The sequence below is a fragment of the Rhinatrema bivittatum genome, chromosome 7 (assembly GCF_901001135.1).
Source record: "Rhinatrema bivittatum chromosome 7, aRhiBiv1.1, whole genome shotgun sequence".
NCBI classification, from domain to species: Eukaryota; Metazoa; Chordata; class Amphibia; order Gymnophiona; family Rhinatrematidae; genus Rhinatrema; species Rhinatrema bivittatum.
In genome coordinates this window covers 293,940,189-293,961,862 of record NC_042621.1, presented here as the reverse complement: position 1 = coordinate 293,961,862, position 21,674 = coordinate 293,940,189, and the positions used below count along the sequence as shown (strand labels likewise).

Sequence of the window (21,674 nt, the reverse complement as noted above, 5' to 3'; positions counted from 1 at the left end):
GCTGTTTTCCTATGGATTATTGCTACATGCACAGAAGAAGAAAACGCACTTGCATAATAGGTTCGTCAGACTCAAAAGAAGGCGGGGGAGAACGATGCACAAGGACTGAGGGAAAGTTGACGTGACACCAAAAGGGCGGCCGATTCAGACGTTTGCTCTAATTCCACTGTACGTGAAAAAGGCTTGCACTGATCCGCTCTCTAGATGGGCCTTGACAGCTCTTTTGCCAGAGCCTATCCATTTCCCAAAATTTATTTTTACCCACAGAAGCTGATTAAGACCCCCAGGGAGTAAGTCTGAATACTGCACATCAAAAGTTACTGAACAAAAGGGCTCAGGTGAACAGTCAGAAAACCACAGGATTCTTAAAAAGGGAAAAGATGAAAAAGCAGCTCTGTGTGCCAGCTGCCTCAGCAATGCTGAAATGCTACCAGGGGCGCGCAGTGCAAAAATGAGAAAAATGTTCCTTAGCATTAGATCCTGTTCCATTAACTTCTGTAGCAGTCAGGACCTGTGAGCCCTACTACTCGGATATTATAACTGACATGAGCAGCTTTGAAATGAAGTTCCAGCACAGCAATTCCTGTCTCACCACGACCGCCACCTCCTTACACAGCGCTCCTCACCCAGTCTGAGCACTTCTCCAGTAATCCATGCAATTTCAAGGGTCTTTTTGCGCCACATATTAACCTATGCACTATACAGACCAATGGCTCTTGCATAGGCAAGAAGCACGCGCCAGATATTCACGAGAGGTCCTCCCTGACAGTTAAGTGAACAGAATAGGAGTCAACGGCAAATGGGACACAACCCGGCAGTCACAGCCTGTGGATTTCACAGCAACTTGGTGAATTTGTCTCCCAAATGCCACCATCAGAGGATGTCCATCTGGGCACTTGGCGATGTTTTGTGAAATTATGAACATAAACCCACACTGCTGCTTTGCAGGCCTCTTCAACGGAGGAAGAGGCTTTCTCCTCTTCTCCACAAACAGATGCACCTGGAGGAAATGAGGAGCAGCACCTATGGACTTTCCTGCATGACTGGAAGCAAGACCTAATCCATCTAAGACAGAAGAACCTCTTACCAGCGCCAAACAAGACAGTTTTAGTGAAAAGCTCTCTTTCTGGCAGTCCTTTAAGGCACTCTTGAAAGTCAGAGTGAAATATCGCTTTTCTAGGATTCCTGACTTCTAACACACAGCAGAGAAAACAGCTTTTTCATTAATGTTAAAAAGGAACTCATTTTAGGAACAAAAAAATAGAAGTAACAGTTCTTAATCCTATTTTGTTGATGAAAATTGCAGGCAATGTGATGGCATGGGCAGAGTTTTCGATTTGTTCACGCCTACCCAAACAAATTGCAACAAAAAATACTCTATTTATGGTAAAATTAAGAAGAAACGTTGAACCCATGGGTTCAAATAAAGGCTCCCATAAGAATATTGAGCACAATATTCATATTCAAAAGGTGGTAATGTCCTCAATATCTCTCCTTACCATATTGTCTGATCTCTCTCACACATTGTTTGCATTCTTATATCATTTAATTTTTGTTCTACTTATGATTTTATGCATGTTTAACTACGGGATATAAAATTTGTTAAGTAAATAAATGCTTTTGAGGAATCTGATCTTGAAAAAATTGTTAAGGCCAAAGATGGTCTTCATTTCCAAAATATTCTTGTTAAAAAACCAAAACCCTTGGGTAGACTTATGCACAAGGGGGTACCCAAACCCCTGGGGATCACACCTGAATTAATATTCCCTGTTGATTGTGACTTTGACTCATTCCTACCTACTGTTTATCTTTCGTTTACTTGAATAGTTACCCCAGTTTTTTATTCTTGTTAATTGTAAACCGATCCGATATGGTTATTTACTATGAAGGTCGGTATATAAAACTGTTAAATAAATATGCATACATTGTAGCAAACCAACCATTTACTTTTGTCTAAATTCAAATCTAGTCACCAAGCAGGAAATTAGACTGAATTTAGACCTCCATAGTCAGGCTCTGCCTATGTATGGCGTCAGGAGTAGCCACATGGTAACAGCAGTGCGCTACGATCCAGGAAAACCAAGGTTCAAATCCCACTGCTGCTCCTTGTGACCTTGGGGTGGGCCAAATGCACATCAGCCAATACTGAAGGGTTCTCATATGAAATCTGAGCTACGGGACTACCCCTGTGGTAGACACCATAGGACCCAGGACCTAACATTAAAGACCGATACGTCCCCGTTTCTGCCATGTAGAAGTGTAGCACTTCCAACACTCTGGAGAAGATTTTACTGGTCCCAAATTTTATTCCTAAGTGAAATAGACACTGATAGGTCCACAGGACTAACACTGCAATTGATAATCCATCAATCTCTTACAATAAATCTTTTTTTGGCATATGCAGGGGGGCCCTTGCAGCACTCTAGGTGTGTCCCATCAACTGACGAGTCTCATCATTCATGTCATCTAAGTTCTGAAAGATAAATAAGTCCTATTTTCTAAGCTTTGCAATTGGCATTACTAATATCTTGGAAAACACTCAGGGGATGGGGATAGCTGAGATAAGGCTGAAAGGAAGTGCTCTGTATTGATTATGCTGTTCTCCTAAAGCAAACCTGAGATACTGCTGATGACACTGAGGAACTGGGAGATGTTGGCACACATCCTGAAGATACAAACACACTGGAAACTGTCCTGACTTAATCATTCTGAATGGTGGAATATCAAGTTTTATTAAATTTAAAATGTCCTCAAACTGAGGCAATCAGACCTAAGAATTAAGGGGTTTTGGTACTGCAGTGTTCCCTCTTTCCTTAGAAACTATCAAGCTCCACAGGATAGGTGTGAGAACTCTGAGATAGCCCTTCTGAATGCTGTTCAGGATCCAAACAGCTGCAATGGAATCCCAGGTAGGAGAGAGGTTCTGTAGCCCTTCTGAATGCTGTTCAGGATCCAAACAGCTGCAATGGAATCCCAGGTAGGAGAGAGGTTCTGTAGCCCTTCTGAATGCTGTTCAGGATCCAAACAGCTGCAATGGACACCCAGGTAGGAGAGAGGTTCTGTAGCCCTTCTGAATGCTGTTCAGGATCCAAACAGCTGCAATGGACACCCAGGTAGGAGAGAGGTTCTGTAGCTTCATCGTTGCTAAGGAATCCTTTTTGGGATTCAGAACTTGCGCCTCTGCCTTCTTTTGATACAACTAATTTCCAAGAAGCCCCTGTGGTGGCCAGATCTTTGCAACCCTGACCTCAGCCTGCCAATATAATCTGTAAAAAGCTAAGATATGAATTTAGAACAAATCCTATAACCAGGCAACCTTCAGAATAGTACAAAACAAATAAAATAGAATAGGAACAATGAACAAGTCCTATCTTACCACAGCATCTCCTCATGAATCACACGCTACAGCAATCTCATGATGGCTACCTTGAGAACTATTAAGTAAAATAAATTTGGCGGCAGAGGGAGGATTCTGGACTGGTCTGACTGGATTCAAGGAAAGGAAGTTATCAGGTGAGATTAAATGTCCCCTTCTTAATCATCCAATCAGACCAGCCCCGACAAATGGGATATACCCAAGCTACTCCTGAATTGGACAGGATGCTGCCAAACCTGATCTCATCACCTCCGTAATCAGGCAACTCCCCCTCACTCACATCCAAAGCTCAGAAAGATCAATTACTGCTTAGCAAACGTCCTGCAGAGATAGTAAAAGGAGCTTCTCTCAGGAGACCACCTACACGACCAAAGCTTTGAAGCCACCTCCCTTTTTTTTTTTTTAAACACCAAACAAAAAAAAACAAAGGACTCTGCTTTCCAAAATCAATCCAGACCTTTCACCTCCAAACAATGACATCTATTGTACTCACCCTCATTACCATTTTACCAAGGAGGGCAAGCAAACTGATTCAAGGAAAAAAAAACCCCCCAAAACCCAAAAATCTCCCAGCAAGAAGGAATCTAGAATTCAGATATTCTTCTGGCCCAACAAATCTCCAGCAGACTAAAAAAACAAACACTGTCAAGGAAAGTAGCTTTAGCTAAATTGATCCAAAAAGTTCAATAGAGAACCCACCAAGATGAACATTGAGCTCCCCGGAGAATAAGATCTCTTACTGAAGGCCTAAAATGTTTAGCACCTCAAGGAAATGGAAAACATATGGAAGAGAAAATAGGGGACTCCCAAGGACCTGGCCCCCACAACATGCAATAGGAGAAACCTGAACCCTCAAGAATTCAGGGTCTATAATCATTAAACTCTATCCTGCAAAATATTGAAGACACAGGACACTGAGGTGTCCCTAGACACCAGTTGCTTCCTTGAACACCATTGGCTCAGGCCTTTCCAAATTCTCAGATAAACCAAAATGTTTTCTGGCTTTCTAAGGGTATCCAAGCACTGCCAACAAATAACCTTCCTTGAGCAAGCAAACCCACACAAGAGTCAAGCTGTTTAAAAAAAAAAATAATAATAATAATAATAAAATAAAAAAGCCATTCAAAATGATGAGATCTCTGCAAAGCAGAGCCTTGTGTGAACAAGCTGCAGCAGATTCCCGGCCAGCAACCTGACAAGGTTCGCAAGCCAAGTACACCTCGGCCAGTCTAGTGCCACCAGAAAGACCAAGTCCTGGTTACTGAAAGTTTCATGAACCAAGGCGTTCAACCCAGATGACCCTTTTAATATATTTATTTATTTATTTAGGATTTTTATATACCGACCTTCTTAATACATATATACCTTCACATTTGCATAGATTTCTATCCAAAACATTGCTAGGGTCCCCCTATTGTGGTAGGATCTGCTTGAACTCATTCTGAAACAAAAGGACAACTTTCTGGGATTGAACATGTCCCTCTAAGAAAATCTATCAATATGCAAGACAGAGAAGCACCCCCCGATACCCAAAGGCACCTTGGATCTCCCTGAGGAGGCAACTACACCATTACTGTGGCTTTGTCCAACATCACTCTCCTTACCTGACATTTGAAATGCAGAACAAACATAAGAATAGTGAGACTAAAAGCTCTTGATGCTAAGCAATTGATCAGACTTTCACCTTCTCCCAAGACCAAACATTCTTGATCTATCTGCCCTAGACAAAGGGCTACAGTCCATTGCCACTGTCACCTGGGCTGGGGTCTAGAGCTTTACTCTTCTGAACAAATTCCTGGAAGCCGATCTAGAACCAGAAGACTGAGGAAATATTCACATGACTGGGGATCCCACCTGGATTCCCACAGCTTCTGATGGGCCTCCTATGCAGTTTCACTCAGGAAATCAGATCCAATGCTTCTGGCATTGATCCCAACAACTGACAAACTCCAAATGTCATATATTTGACCAACACGAGCACCTGAGCCTGTTGCCAAAATTTCTGAAGTCTCTAGTCTGTCAAACAAAAACAACTGAAGTTCTTGTCAAAGCCCCCATACACTCCAGCATCTGACAGGACTTCCAGCTGCTCCTAGAGAAGTTCACTAGCCAAGTTTGCAACAACATACAACCCAGTGGATGGGCTAACTTAGCTCACTTGGGCCAAGCATCCGGAAATGGCACACCACGATTCCTTCCATCCACAGTGCGACAGTCACTACTACCATGACCTTTGAATAGGTCCATGGAGCTATGGCCACTCCAAAACGGCAGAGCTCAATCCTAGAATCCTAGCACCTGACACTCCCTGAATGGAATGTATAAAAAGGCTTCCATAAGAATCAAGGAAGTCAGGAATTTTTCTTTTCTTTTTTTTTCAACCACCATGATAATGAAAGGTTTCCATCCAGAAAAGAAATACCCTTTAAGTGCCTACTGTAAGCCCAGAATTGGCCAAAAGGTCCCCTCTTCCTGGCAATCTCATAGTAAATTGAATATCTTCCCTGACCCACTGGGGCTTTGGGACCAGCATGATTGCCTTCAGGCCTAGTAACCTGTGAGGCATTTCCCTTACAGCCTCTTGACCCTCTTGATTGTCAAGGGGAAAAAAATATAAAAAAGTGTCAAACAGCATGGGAAAAAGACCATATGGCCCATCCGGACACAACTTTCTTGTACTTCATCAAAATCAAAGGAAATTCAAACCTAACTCTGAAAACTCAGGGCTTGGTGGCTGCTAATCTCCTGAATTTGAGAATGGTAATCTAGAAACTCACTGGAAGACAAGGAAGGACCCAGAAAACCCTGTGAATCACTTCTTGGACTTGAAATGCCCAAGAACTGGGACCTCAGATTAGCTGGCCAGCGGAAATCCAACCTAGACCTCGGATTCCCAAGATCTATTACAAGGCTGCTTCGAACAGGACACCCCCTTAAGTCTGTCCGCCGGAATCTAGAAACATAGAAACATGATGGCAGAAAAAGACCATATGGCCCATCCAGCCAATTAATTTTGCATTATAATCCTTAGAGATCCCCTGTAAATTGTCCTATGCATTCTTGAATTCACATACTGTTTTGTCTATCACTTTCACTGGAGGCTTTTCCACACCTCCACCACCCTCTCTATAATAAAATATTTCCAATGAATACTCCTGAGTCTACCTCCTTTCAACCTCATCTCATGATCCCTCGTTCTAGAGCCTCCTTTCCATTGAAAAAGGCTCACCTCCTGTGCATAGAAACCTTTGAGATATTTGAATGTCTCTATCATATCTCCCCTATCTCACCTTTCCTCTAGAGTATACATGTTTAGATCTTGACCACTGACCATTTTGGTAGCCGCCCTCTGGACTGACTCCATCTTGTTTATATCTTTTTGCATGTGTGGGCTCCAGAGCTGTACACAGTATTCCAAATGAGGTCTCATCAGGGACCTATACAGTGGCAATATCACCTCCTATTTTCTGCTGACCATTCCTCTCCCTATGCACCCAAGCTTATTTCTTACTTTTACCATTGCTTTATCCAACTGTTTGGCCACCTTATGATGATCAGAATCTGGGGACCTTAGAACACCCCACACCTTGGCCATCTTTCTCAAGGTTCTCTCTGAAACATGGTTCCTAGAAAGGAAAGTTTGGTTAAAATGGACTTCGAGAAGAATTATGCAATCAGAAGAGCCATTAGCTAGAAATATATAAGGCATACTCCTCGTTATTGTGTGTAAAAAATCAAAAAGCAGCATCTTGCCAGATAAGTTAAACCATGGCTCGAAGTATGGTGTCTCCTTCTGAACCTCTGGATTAATACTGGAAACTTACTCCAGAATCCATGGAGGAATTGGCCACTCTGAATCCAACTATGATTACCCTGCAAGCAATCAATATGCAGAAGCTTCAAACACCTGCTTAAAAAATAGCCTCTCTCTTTTAAGTTGCACCATCCATTACCGAAAAGATTGCCATACAAAACAAGTACTCACCCTTTGGACCAAACCTGAATCCTTCCTGGAGCACCAGGAGGCAGAACTTGGCTAATGAATGCCCCAGTTTAAAATCTGACCCTGGTGAAAACCACTGCAGGACTAATAAATCCTTCACCACTTTACATAGAGAAAAAGATTTAGAAGGCTTCCTAATACTGCCCTTCATAGGGTCCTCAACAATGACCAGAATTCATGTCCCTCTCTTCCTCAAACTCAGAAGCATTAAGAAACAAGCAAACAGCAAAGAAGCTGCTCTCTACAAGAGAGACAGATCACAGAAGGAACCATTTTCCACCTCTGGTGGGAACATTCCCCAGAGCTTAGCATCTTCCTCTGACTCTGAGGAAAGATCCTCTGCCATGTCTATCTTTACTAGGCCACTTTCACCTTTGGAAATCTGGCTGCAGTGCAGTCAAAGAACCCAGGGAAAATCAGAGGACTGAACTCTGCCCCTTGGTCTGATATATTAAAATTCTGCAAAAGAGTAACCAAAAACCTGGGATGGATTGTTTGACTGGACTATGGCATACAATATGTATGGTACAGGTCTTTCACTCATGACTCAGGAATGGGCTCCAGTCAAGGAGGATGGAGCATGGGAGGAGAAATATCCAGTTCCTCTGCACTCAGCACCCCTGGGGATATTAAAATCTTCCAGGGATTCATCTGACCCAGAAAACTCATTCTCATCCAGGTCCAGATCCTGTCTGTCTTTCTCACTCTTCTTCTCTTTAGCCCAATCCAAATGGGAGACAATTCCAGAGTGGACTTTGGGACTCCTATCACAAAAATTCTCTGCATACAACAAGAAATCCATGGACACAAAAGCCCAGGCCATATAAGACAACTCCACAGAAAGGAAGCAAGAAGATCCTCCTCAACCCTAACCATAAAAACTGCAGGCACACCATTCCCCTGCTCTGCGAGAGTAAGTAATGGAGGATCCAGGTCCCCAGCCTCTTGCCGCGGCCTTCTCAAAATGGCTGCCATGGAACTGACTTCACTGGTAGGAACAGCTGGTCCCTACAGCTCCGCTGTAGTAATCCCTTCCAGGGAGCCCAAACTGGGGCTTTTCTGCCTTCCCGTTCCTTCCCATAGATGTGTGGCAATACTTTGCTGCCGAACTGGGCTGCAGATGGCACGTTTCCCCAAATGCTGCAGGACATGGTTTTCTTCCCATGCTCTGCAAAAGATGACAAGGCAGCACTAACTCTGCTCCCCACCGACTCATTACCAGGGAAAGCTAAAATCAGTAGGATTCACCGCTCTGAAGTGCAATCACTCAGGTCCCGGGAATTACATAGAATTCTGCCTTTTTTTTTTTTTTTTTTTAACTTTCTTCATACCGAAGCAATGGACACTCACGCCTAAACTACTATTAATCAAAAGTAGTAGGAGGAGGAAGAAGAGAGGGAATGTGTAGAAGAGGAGAGAAGCAGAAGGAAGTCTCAGAACAAAGTCCAGATTAGTCAGTAGCACTAGTCCTGAATGCCAGCCCTGCTCAACTAAGGTAGGAAGAAAAAATTTCACTTCAGGAGCTGCCATTTTCTTCCCCCTGGGTCTGTGCTCATTGAGAGTGAAAGAACATGGTCTTTCACCTCAGGAGCCGCACTGGATGCCATGTCACACACCTAACCAGGCCTTAACACACAGCATAGGATGCTGGTCTACCATCTGCTGGAGACAGAGAATACTGGCAGGCTGAGGTCAGCATAGATACTTATAAGGAGTGATGTCAGTGAATCTGTTAAGTCTCTGTCTCCATCTGCTGGTCGGTGGGCATAACCCATTCATCTGGACTGTTCTGACTGAACGAGGAAGAAATGAAGAATCTTTAGAAGATTAATTTTAATCCAAAGAGCATTGAACAATGAAGCTCTTTTATGCATTAGCTATTAGTTAAATATTTATAGGTCAGAGAGAAGTTTAAGATCTTCAGGATAGTGTTTGCTAGATGTTCCTTCTGTCTGGACAGTGTGGCTTACTGAGGCCATGCATTGTCTGTTTGCCGTTTCAGGGCATTTATTATGGAATGGCCTCTCAGAGACTCTGTGCAAAGAGGCTTGCTTTAAAATTTTTAAAAGGAAATCGAAAACTTATCTTTTTGGCCAAGCTTTTCAGTAAAATATGGAACACTTTAGGTTCATTTCTGGAACTGCTATATGGAGACGTACCGGTACTGATTTTATATTATTTTTTCAGGCAATATAGGGTTGTGCTCTTAAGAATATTTGGTTTTATTTGTATCCATGTACATTATGTAAGCCACTTAAAATTGTGGATCATGTGGCCTTTTTTCATAAATAAATAAAAATTGTATGTAGAGATCCTTTTCAGGGTCACTTTCATTCTCTCCTCAGCGGCACCATATTTTTCTTCCAAAGATATAAGACACAAAATGGAAGAATTTATTTTCCCCCATAGACACAATAGAAGAATGCCTTTAGCACAAGGGTGGCCAACTCCGCTCCTCGAGAGCCACTAACAGGTCTGGGTTTTCAGGATATCCACAATGAATATGCATGATAAATTTGTATACAGTGAAGGCAGTGCCTGCACATCTATCTCATGCATATTCATTAGGATATCTTGAAAACCTGGCCTGTTTATGGCTCTCGAGGACTGGAGTTTATGGCTCTCGAGGCCTACGTACTAAAGTACCTCTGCTTTAGTACGTAGGCCTCTATAATATCTGAGCATTATACATCCTTAAGCAGAACGTCAATGGCGCTGACATTCTGAGATGATTAATTAGATACAGTCCTCTTGAATACTTAGCTTGCAGTCTCTGGAAAGCTGAGCATCAAGTTACAATGGGTGTAGTACAACAGACAGGAGAGTACAGGTGAACTTCAGCTGAGCTGGAAGTCTAACTGAAAAATAACAATGCAGCTCCTAACACGAGGGCTATTTTATTCCTTGCTTGAATCCATTCAGCACTTCGCTTCCAGTCCTTCAAGAAGCTTATATTCTCTAAATTAAAATTCCCTATGAAGAAGTTTTCCTGCAGGCACAGCTTCCTTCATTCCTACCCCACCAACTAGAAAATGAGTAAACACATTAACTGGGCTTTAACCATAGAGTGCGTTATTTGCACTCTTGAAACAATGTTCACTGAACAGTTCACAGACATTAATCATGTGCTTTACAATAACCATTTCAAAGCTACTCCCTACAGTAGCATTATTTAAATCAATGCTTCTCCCCCCTCCCATCAGTGACCGGTGCAGGGATGGGCATGTGCAATCAGAAGAGGTACGGTATGTAATCCACATAAAAATTGAAGACAAGGGGAGAAGCAATATTATGACTTCCATTGCTTACCATCACATTGGCTTTTTGCTTGTGCACATAAAAAGTACCTGCCAACGAGCAGACCCATTCACACCATGAATATTCTATACACGTAGCCTCCATTATCTAAAATCAAAACAAGCTAGTCTTTTACATGGTCCTCAACACCATTACATTTGCTCTCCAACACAACCTGTGCTGGGGAACAAGAATGAGCTGAACAGTCGAGGATCGCCACGTACCGCCGACAGTGTTCTGTCACTTCAAAAATCCTGGTGGGGACTGGCCGGGGCAAGAGACCCGGGCTTCTGCTCCATGAGCAGATGGGGGGATGCTGCAGAAGCAGCGCTCAGAGCCCCTGAGGTGGGGAGGGAACCTCTGCCATCGCATGCTGCCGATATCTAGTGGCCAGACTTGGGGTGCGCATGTGCGCAGCTTCCAGGGTCTGTGATGGCTGGGCTATTGGAGAAAAGCCCCAGGTGGTTGTGAATGAAAGCTTATGGCACCACAGCCCCGAAGAGGCCAATTTCGATTGGAGCTGGAGGAAACTGCCAGGCCCAAAACAAGTTCTAGGCTCATTAACATCCACCACCTGACTGCAATTAAGTCAGTGCCTTCGTTTTGAAGGTGCGTGCATTTAGAGGGTCCATGCATGAGAAACAGCTGAGAGACTGCTTATTTGCAGTGGGGATTCCCGGTAAGTTTCCAGCAGTTAAGACCTCACAAAGGATGCTGTACTGGAAAGGTTATGAGAACACATTCATGCATTCAACAGTGTGGGTCCGAACTGAAAAACAAGTTTTAGGGGCAGGTACATGGTCAGCAAATGATTTAAACTCTTCAGTACTGTACAAGTTATGACAATGGGTTGTAACTCGTTACATGAAAAAAAAAAAAAAAAGGGAAGGACAGTGCCTCATTGTAGGCAGCGGGTATATTGGAAGTCGGTTTTTTCATTTAAAAATAGTTATCCACACACATGCCATTAATTTGGGCTTCATGGCACAGCTCTTATTTATCACTATTGGGCCAATGCAATATTTGTGCGTAGAAATCGGGCGGTCAATATTGAGCGCCCATTTTCCTAATGTGCGTTCAGCCACCTTTCCTGGGCATGCAATGCAATATTTAAATGAGGGGTGGGGTTGCACTAAAAAGGAGGCACTAGGGAAAAACTGTGCATCTCTAGTGCCTCCTCAGCATCAGGTGCACAGGAGAGGTGGCTGTTAGTGCGGGCTGGGAAAACGGATGCTCAATATGAGAATCCATTTTCTCCCGTCACCGGCACAAGATACATGGCCTGGAACGTGCATCCTCCGCGTTTATATTAGGTGCCCAGAATTTTTTGTTTTGGGCAACGAGCCCTTGAGCGCAGCTTACTTTTATGCCAGCCCTGGGCTGGCGTAAAATTTGCCACATTGCAACGAGCGCATTGGCCGTGCAGGAAATTTTTGACAATGCGGATATTAGCTAATCTACATGGAATTTGTGTGTGATGAGTGCTATTAGCTGCGCGGCGGTTTGGACTCACGTTTTGCACGCACTAATCCCCGTATTGCATCGGAGGTTATGGACGCACGTCCAGTCGCATGCTAAGCTGTGCGCTAGCCGCAGTGCACGGTATTGCATCAGCCCCTATATACTCCAAAAGGCCTCCAAAACAATATTTTAAAGATGGCCACCCTAAAAATTAAACTACTACGGAAATGAGATTTATTTTACAACTCAAATTTGTACTTAACATTTTTAAAGGGCTTGAGTTGTTTCCTTAAATGATAAAAGCATCATTGGACACTACACAATGTAGGCGTTCACCAGCGGTGCTCAAATCTTGATTTCCAGGCTCACCCCAGCAGGGCTGGAATTTAGGATGTCCACAGTGAATATGCATGAGGTGCATTTGCATACTTGTGCTCCAAAAAGACAGGTTATTTTTCATAGGATTTTACCCTACTTGAGAGCTTTGAGGATGAGACTTTGAGAACCACAGATCCATAAAAAGCCTGCAGGTTGAACATAATCAATGGCCGCCATTGAAAAGTAATGACATTCTGCTCTCTGCAAGCATAACCAAGCACCTTATTTTGAGGAACCAAACTGGTGGGGGGGGGCTTTATCAGCAATACAAACTGGGACCATGGATGTCTGATTTTTTTTTTTTTTTTTTAACTCACCGGACAGCATAGAGACTGTTAATGAATCAAATCTGAACATGGCAGAGCTTAAGAGCTACTTTGCATCCACTTTCAATTCCATTCCACTGCTTTTCAAATGCAGTCTCGAGCCCACCTAGAGTTTCCGCCGATCCTGAACGCTTCAGGAAAGTGCACTGTGCCAGAATTGTCCTTATCCAGACAAGTATACCAGGACAGAAGGAAGAATCTCCTTCAAGTCTACCAATATCAAAGGCGCCACTCATGCAAGATGCCTTCTAATTGTATTCTAACGTGAAAGGACCCCCTGATAAAGTGGCACTCCCTTGAGGGGCCCCTTCTCCAACATGAAGGTTGCCCTGTCTTCGGTTTTTTTATGGTATGAGTGGAAGGAACGGGCTTCTGGCCTACCTGTTTTGGGGTCTACGTCCGCTTGTAAGTGTGGAGGAGGGTTTCCCGGTGTGAAGTGCTCATTGCTGTACGTGATAAGCGGCGTAAGCGGATGTACATGGTGAGGGTGCTGCACAACTGGCACTTTGTTAGACTGTCAAAACAACAAAAAAACACACACATAAGTTAAAAGTTCATTCGCCTTATACTTTACATCACTGACTCGAGCTGATTAACATTTGAACTGCTCAGTGAGAAGAACACTACCAGCCTTCCCATCTTTTTCTGAAAAAAAAACCAAACAAAAAAAACCCTTGGCTGCCTCAGCCCTGGATCCGTGTACAGGTAAGCAGCAGTGTGTACTAGGGATGTGCAGAGGGACGCCATACATTGCATTCGTCGGGGGGGGAAGGGGGGCAGATACGTTGCATTCGGCAAGGGGCCCCCCCCCGATACGTTCATGTGTTCATTCTTATTCGTTTCCCGGCTAAAATTGAATTAAGTACAACCCCCCACTCTCCTGACCCCCCCAAGACTTACCAAAACTCCCTGGTGGTCCAGCAGGGGGTCCGGGAGACATCTCCTGCCTCACGCCCTCGGCTGCCAGTATTCAAATGGTGCCGATAGCCTTTGACCTTACTATGTCACAGAGGCTACTGGTGCCATTGGTCGGCCCCTGTCACATGGTAGGAGCACAAGATGGCGCCGGCCATCCATTGCTTCTACCATGTAACAGGGGCCGACCAATGGCACCGGTAGCCCCTGTGACATAGTAAGGTCAAAAGCTATCAGCGCCATTTTGAATACTGGCAGCCGAGGGCGTGAGTGCAGGAGATGGCTCCCGGACCCCCCGCTGGACCACCAGGGAGTTTTGGTAAGTCTTGGAGGGGTCAGGAAGGTGGGGGGGTTTATTTAAATTCACTCCTTTAGACGGCCGAATAATTCGGCGAAGATTCGTTGTATTTGTGGGGAATCGTGATACATTTCGCTTCCCCACGAATATAACGAATATGGCCCTATACGCTGTGAATTACCAATACGTTGGAAATGAATGCACACCCCTAGTGTGTACACTACAGGGCATGAGACACGAGAAACACATCACAGTCTATTACATTCACAGGGACACTCCTGAAACACTCTACTGAAATGCCATGCCACAATCCCTGGACAAATCTAGAACAAAGGGGTGAAAGGGGTAGACTCAGGAGTAATCTCGGGAAATATTTCTTTACAGAGAGGGTGGTGGATGACTGGAACAGCCTCTCAGTGGAGGTGGTGGAGACAAAAACAGTATCTGAATTCAAGAAAGCATGGGATAAATACAGGGGAGCTCTAAGGAAGTGATGGGAATAATGATGATAAATTAACTGGGCTGATGGGCAGACTTGATGGGACATACGATCTTCTTCTGCAGTCATGTTTCATGTTGCAAATTTTAGGCTCAAAAGTTTACTTTTATTTCATCTGCTGGGTGTCTGTTTTCAATCCGAATTTCTTCCACTGCTTGCATGATCCTTTCCAAACTAGGATATTACTCAATCTCTCTCTCTCTCTGCCTTAGGATGACAGGAATATCCAAGATTAAGGCAGCAATTAAGGCATAGCACTAGGAATTGTTTCTCCCTATTCTTACCATCAAAGGGCTCCCCTCTCTCAAATAAGGAAAACTTGCTTTTACTCATAGCAATGAACCTACAGGATTCCCTAATCTTTAACTTAAAATGCCAAAAGGCAACCAGGAGATAGTATTACACATAAATGTTTTTACCTTCTTTTTACCCCATGTACCTAAACCTAGAAAGTCTTTACATCAGGGATGCCCAATCTCAGTAATAGAAGGCCGCAAACCAGTCAGATTTGCAGGATTTCCACAATGAATATGCATGAAATGTATCTGCATGCACTGCCTCCATTGTACGTAAATAGATCATTGCAGAAATCCTGGACATTAGATTGGATTGCCCTCAACAACTGAGTTTAGGCACCCTTGCTCTACATTAGCAGTAGCCTCAGTCAACATGTGACCAAAACGTAATCTCACCTCTTTAAATCTAGATCCCTAGGTTGGCAGTTCAAGGTAATGACCTGGTGCCTCCTTAACTCACTGTCCCATTTCCATCCAATTTTACCATTTACAATTCTTTAAGCACTGTGAATCGAGCCATTTCTATCATTGTATGTTGAGCATCAGCCATACATATTTTGTGTGTAATCTGATATATCTGATTAATTATGCCTGCATTAGAAAAATACCAATAAGCAACCTGACTGCTGCTGAATTCTGAACCAGAAGTCAAAATGCGTGTGACAGATAGATAACGATTCTCTCTTAATAAGTCTGCCTGACAAACCATATGGTGAGATTTTTCTGTTGCTAGACAAGTTTTTTAAAAGTTGGTGCTATATCTGGCCCTTACAAGATCACAAAGAAAAAGATTAAGCTCAAACAAGCCAACCACTGGACCATTTACCAATATTAATCCAACAGCATTAAAAAACCTATCCCCAATGGAGGATTTCCTTTAAAACCCTACAACAGGGGCATTTAACCAGATTAGGTACAGCAAAGATAAAGAGGCTAGTATTAGTTGATGAATGGATTAGAGTCAGGTTTCATTTCAGAATACGTCTCCATTTCCTTTTATTGCTCTGAGTAAGGAACATCTTGCATTAAGATCAAGTCAAGGCCTCTGTTAGAAGAAAGCTCTAGGATCTGACTTATCTGGCAATGCAACTTTTTTTGCAATTTAAAAATTCATGCTTCGTTACTTAGATTACAAAAAAACCAAAACCAAATAAAGACTCCAATCTGATATAGTTCTCCCTTTGTTCTCTAGCTTAGAGAGGATCTACAACTTGCATCACCCATCAGCAGAAAATAAACGAGTTACTGTATATACTGTTCTTGTCCCCTTCTAGATTTATGTACAGTATGATCTGGACACACAGGTCTCTCTTGGGGAGACAAGACGTTTTTCTCTAGCTGCAAAAAGCCGGCTTCCAAGAAAACATATGAGCTTGGCAGCACCAAATGAAACCAATGCCCAAACGTGTTAATTAAGGCCACTTTAAATCTATTAGCAAAACCTATTCCCCACCTTCAAACAAGACTATTTTGACCTTTCTGTGAGAGCTGATTTTGCTGAAAACAGAAAGAAGGGTAAAACAAAAAAGCAAGCTGGATTTGAGTTTAGATTTCATTAGTTGTCTTCCCAAGCCCAAGCTGCGGTCAGGACCAGTAAAGTAGCTCCTTGCCCCAGTCTGTAATGGGGGAAATGGAGAATGAAAGGACTTGCCCAAGGTCACAAGGCACATCAGCAGGATGGGAGCCCTGGTTCTCCGCCTGCTGCTCTAACCACTAGGCTACACCTCCATTCCCCCCCCCCCCCCCACCCACTGTAGGTGGCAGTCCAATGAAAAGCTAATTCAAAATACCTGCGGTTAGCTTTTAAAAGGCTCTGCTCCCTTCAGCACACTGAAGAAACAGCACGGTTACATTGGGTTTTAAATAGTGCAGGCTGAGCTAGGCATCAGGTCGCCACATGCAAGCAAGCCCTCAAGTCCTTCGGTGTTGCGTGTGATCATCTTGATTTCCGATGTTTTACCAAAAAGACCAAGCAACACACAAGTCGAGCTACCAGCAAAGATTTAACACACAAAAAAGCCCTCAGCAGCATTTAAATCTTGAATCACAGTGACAGAAAACCCTCTCAGGATTAGTGGTCTTCTGATTAAAACTGATGGCCAAATACATTTTATGATTCCCATGAACTGTCACAGTTTCCTGAATCCACCGTCTCTTCATTTCAGACATGGAAGTGTTACAATCCCAAAAGCCTCAATGCAGAGGGCAGATTTTATAAAGAAATCAAACAGGTTTTAAGTACACTACCCCATGGTTGGAAGCTCAGTTTTAGAAAGATTATCTGTACGCCACAGTTTCGGGTTCCACTATCCTGCAGCAGCTCAAAGGTAGATTCAGCGGCAAGAGTTTTATGACAAAGTTTCTGAAATTCAGTGGGATGCTTGCATATTAAATAAAGTGAATTTCGATTTCTGGTATGAATATAAAGCTGTTTCCCTCCCTCTCAAGTAATTCAACTTTGCAGTGGTGTCGGGTCTTGGTGGGCCACGCAGGCCCTGGCCAGTCCGGCTTTTTTCAGTCCCTCCCTCGGAAGAGCAGCGAGCAGACGGGGCCCCCCTGATCTGCTGTGCCGGTGGCATCTCCTGCAGGCTGACCTCGCCGTGAATGAGATCAGCCTGCAGGAAGTGCCCGACAGAAGCAGCAGGGACAGCACAGGCATGCAGATGGGGGCGGTCCAGGAACAGCGGCAGCAGTAAGGTGCGGGGGGGGGGGGGGGGGGGGAGACGAGACAAAACCGAAGGGGCTGGGGAGGAAGAGAAGGGCGGGAAGAGAGGAACTGGTGGGACTAGGGGAGGGGGGGAGAGGAGAGAAACCGATGGGGCTGGGGGAGCATATGGTGGCCTGAGGGAAGGGGGCACTGGTTGAAGGCTTGGATAAGTGGGGGGGGAGATCAAGTCTTAACTCAGAAGCCTTGCTCTAGCCCTCCCTCCTCTCACGGTATAGAAATGCTAATAAACTAAACATAAGAACATGCCATACTGAGACAGACCAAGGGTCCATCAAGCCCAGCATCCTGTTTCCAACAGTGGCCAAACCAGGCCACAAGAACCTGGCAATTACCCAAACACTAAGAAGATCCCATGCTACTGATGCAATTAATAGCAATGACTATTCCCTAAGTAAACTTGATTAATAGCAGTTAATGGACTTCTCCTCCAAGAACTTATCCAAACCTTTTTTGAACCCAGCTACACTATCTGCACTAACCACATCCTCTGGCAACAAATTCCAGAGCTTTATTGTGTGTTGAGTGAAAAAGAATGTTCTCCGATTAGTCTTAAATGTGCTACTTGCTAACTTCATGGAGTGCCCCCTAGTCCTTCTGTTATTAGAAAGTATAAATAACCGATTCACATCTACTCGTTCAAGACCTCTCATGATCTTAAAGACCTCTATCATATCCCCCCTCAGCTGTCTCTGCTCCAAGATGAACAGCCCTAACCTCTTCAATCTTCCCTCATAGGGGAGCTGTTCCATCCCCTTTATCATTTTGGTCGCCCTTCTCTGTACCTTCTCCATCGCAATTATACCTTTTTGGAGATGCGGCGACAGCATTCTTATGGGAGGTGAGTACTATGTTAGGGCCCAAATGTCCAGACAACAGAAGAAGGGGGAAAAAAAATCCCCCCATTTTATCTGTTTAGTGAATGGAATGTGTTACCTTTGGGAACAGGAATCTCCTTGGTTTATTACTCAGAACTGGAGAGAATATTTGTGTTTCTGCACTGCATGCAGTCTGGCTTCTTGGAGATTCCCATTTTTGTCTGTGCATTTCTATTTTTTTTTGTTTTGAAATATATTTATTAGGTTTTTTTCAAAACAAGAAGAACAATACTGTAAACTTGCTCAATACATCAAAACCGAGACATGGGATATCAGCACACAAAACCCCTCTCGTAAATATCTCTAATTTGTGGTGCCTTGTTCTGTATTCTGCGTGCGACTGCGGTGAGGGATTCTGCTAGTGTGTACAGCAGGTTTTGTGGAGGGCGCTGTAGCAGGCCAGCTTCTTTTGTTTTCCGAGTAGGAGGTACTGGTGCTCTAGGGCCCCATGTCATATTTGCACTGCTGCCTGCTGACAGGTAGACTTGTTGCTTTTGGAGTCCTGCAAGTTAGTGCTGCTGTGGTAGGGCAGGTTTGCTACATATGCGCTGAATGTTTTTCCCCCAGGATTGTGTATTATTTCACAATGTGCCTGGTAGTGGAGAACGCTTGTATTTCTGTTACTTAAGATGCCAGGAGAATTTCAGGGGGAAATATCCCGCTCTGTCCCATTGTCAGAGGTGCTTCCCGTGGATCCAGAGCACAGAGTTACAGAACTGGAGGCGCAGGATTTACGGTGGGTTTGTCTTGCACATACAGGGACAGGAATGAGCCTCACTCCTAAGCCAGGGTGCAGTATGCTGGATAGGATTTTAATCTCTCAGATTTACTGCAAGGGCTCTTCTCTATTCTTGCCTTGTGCCAACAGCTTCTTTCTGGAGCTTGTACTATGTAATTTATACAGGCAACACATCAAGGTGGGGTTGGAAGGTTTTTTTTGTTGTTTTTAAATGAGGTGAGTGGTGCCCAAACAATCAGAACTTTCTCTGTATGTTTAGGCCACATTTCCTTGGACTCTGATACTTGATATTTTCTCTCTTGGCACAGACAATATATAGAACAGCTGCTTAGTAATAACGCTTCCATCACTAATGATTTTTTGCTGTTGTTGCAGAAAACGAAATTCACTCTCCTTTAGCACTTTACCGGGTGGCCTGGCACTGAATAATTACACTCTATGATTTATGCAAAGAATTAGGTAAGAAAGAATGATAACTGTAAAGAAATTGGCAGTGGGAGCGGGGGCAGAATGTGATCAGGACTTGGTTACCCCCCCCCCCCACGTTACTTTATTAGAGAGATTTGGAGGGGGGAAGGGATGAAGTGGGGGTTAGCACAGTGTTACAAACAGTGCAGACGGGGGAAGGAGGATCCGGCGCAGATCCCTTCTCCCTCACGTACGCACCTCGGTGCTGATCCCTGCTCTCTGTCACGCACACCTGACGACGATCCCCCCCCCTTCTCCCCTTACTGCAAGGAACAGGCTCGCCAATACCAGATCACGACTGTGCAGTCAGACAGGAAAGGTACCGGGTGAGATTAACCGAGCAGGTTTCATGGGAAGATTTAAAAAAAAAATAAATGAAAAATGAAAATGGCAAACTGGTTGCCGAAAAGGACTGCACTGAACTTAGCCCATGCAGATAATGAGACAACATGAACTTCTCTAGGGGGGAAACACTGAATGTAACAGTGTGTGATCATGCTACCCCGTTTATTTATTTATTTACAGGACGCGTTTCTCTATGGCATGGGTTCGGAATGAAGAGTCACAATGCCACAATTTATTCAGCGAAATCAATTCTTCTGGAAGAAAAAAAAAAAAAAAAGTCATCAAAATGGAAGCAGTCAACATCTTGCATATACACAGCGCACAAAAGAGGCGCCGCCCTGCTGGGTCGCCCCAAAAGTCATCCAAGCCCAGCATCTTCTCTCTAATAGTGGCCAATCCGGATCACCAGTACCTGGACACCCACACTTCTTGTTGCTCGCTCCCAGGGATATGTTGTAGGATTCCAGGTACCCCACAGACACTCTCTATTCTGCCCACAAGACAGCAGATATGAGGCTGTTCACTCACAAGTCTTGGCCCTTTTTATCCGCTACTCTGAACTCAAAAATCTGGTTATATTTAGTCCTGCCCAGGGCTGGAATATCTCCAGAACGTTCCTGCCACAGCTGCACAGCTCCATAGCCGGGGTGGCCAACTCCAGTCCTCGAAATCCACAAACAGGCCAGGCTTTCAGGCTATTCACAATGAATATGCATGAGATAGATTTGCATACAATGGAGGCAGTGCATGCAAATCTATCTCATGTATATTCATTGTGGATAGCCTGAAAACCTGGCCTGTTTGTGGCTCTTGAGGACCGGAGTTGGCCACCCCGGTCTACGGGATAATCAATTTAATCCTTCTCTTTTTGATCCTCAAGAAAAGATACCAGGGGTACAATTTATACAAAATAAACAAAAAACGTAATTGGTTCCTCAGGTGGTGTTGATGCTTCATGAGAGCTTCCAGGCCTCCCTCTTTACATCTTGGTTGGTGAGATAAGATGGCAGCAGAAAGAGAACAATTGCCCCATCCACTCTGCCTGGATATTCCTCCACTTCCTCCTCCTCCTCACAGAGGTCCATCTCTCTTTCAGCTGCTTCTCCCAGCAGAGGACTACCATGCCATAAATGGAAGTGAGGCAGAAACCCATGAAGTGAGAAAGAAGACATTGAGGCAGCACATATAGCTCCAAGCCCAACAGGGATAAGGTTTCACTCCAGAGCTGGGCTCCTGATTCCCCTGCACCAACCGGGAGTTTATCAAGGAAGCCAGACAAAGTACCCCACTCTTATCCCCATACCAGAACAGTGAGGGTGGCAGAGAAATGCGGTCTGGGCTAGTCTGGAAAACACAAAAACACCTCAGTTATGTCACAGCCAACTCTCCCAAGTTAGCACTCCTGTCAACATATCGTGTGTGCATCAACATCAAGCTCACCTATGCAACCCACACTGGACTCAAACATGTAAAAACAAATTCATGCACACACAACCCATGTGACCAAACAGAAGCTGGTGGGAGGCGCTACCAGAAATTATCCCGATTGTCTCAGCAAGCCAGCGGGGGATAACGTTTGCAGTCCGACCGCTATAGCACTGGTCTATACTGTGGCTACTTTGGGTCTATCAAGCAATGAGGAAAAGGATATCGCTGTATTTCTTTTTGGG

The 21,674-nt window shown here is 44.2% G+C and overlaps 1 protein-coding gene across 39 annotated transcripts in view; it reads right to left on the bottom strand.

The window, feature by feature from the left end:
- Window positions 1–21,674, bottom strand: part of TCF7L2 (transcription factor 7 like 2) — a 349,902-nt gene that overhangs the window by 64,962 nt on the left and 263,266 nt on the right. For all 39 annotated transcript variants that reach the window (XM_029610399.1, XM_029610400.1, XM_029610406.1 and 36 more), the window contains one exon: window positions 13,223–13,355. In XM_029610399.1, coding sequence (XP_029466259.1) covers window positions 13,223–13,355 — 133 coding nt within the window. The remainder of the gene's footprint in view (window positions 1–13,222; window positions 13,356–21,674) is intronic.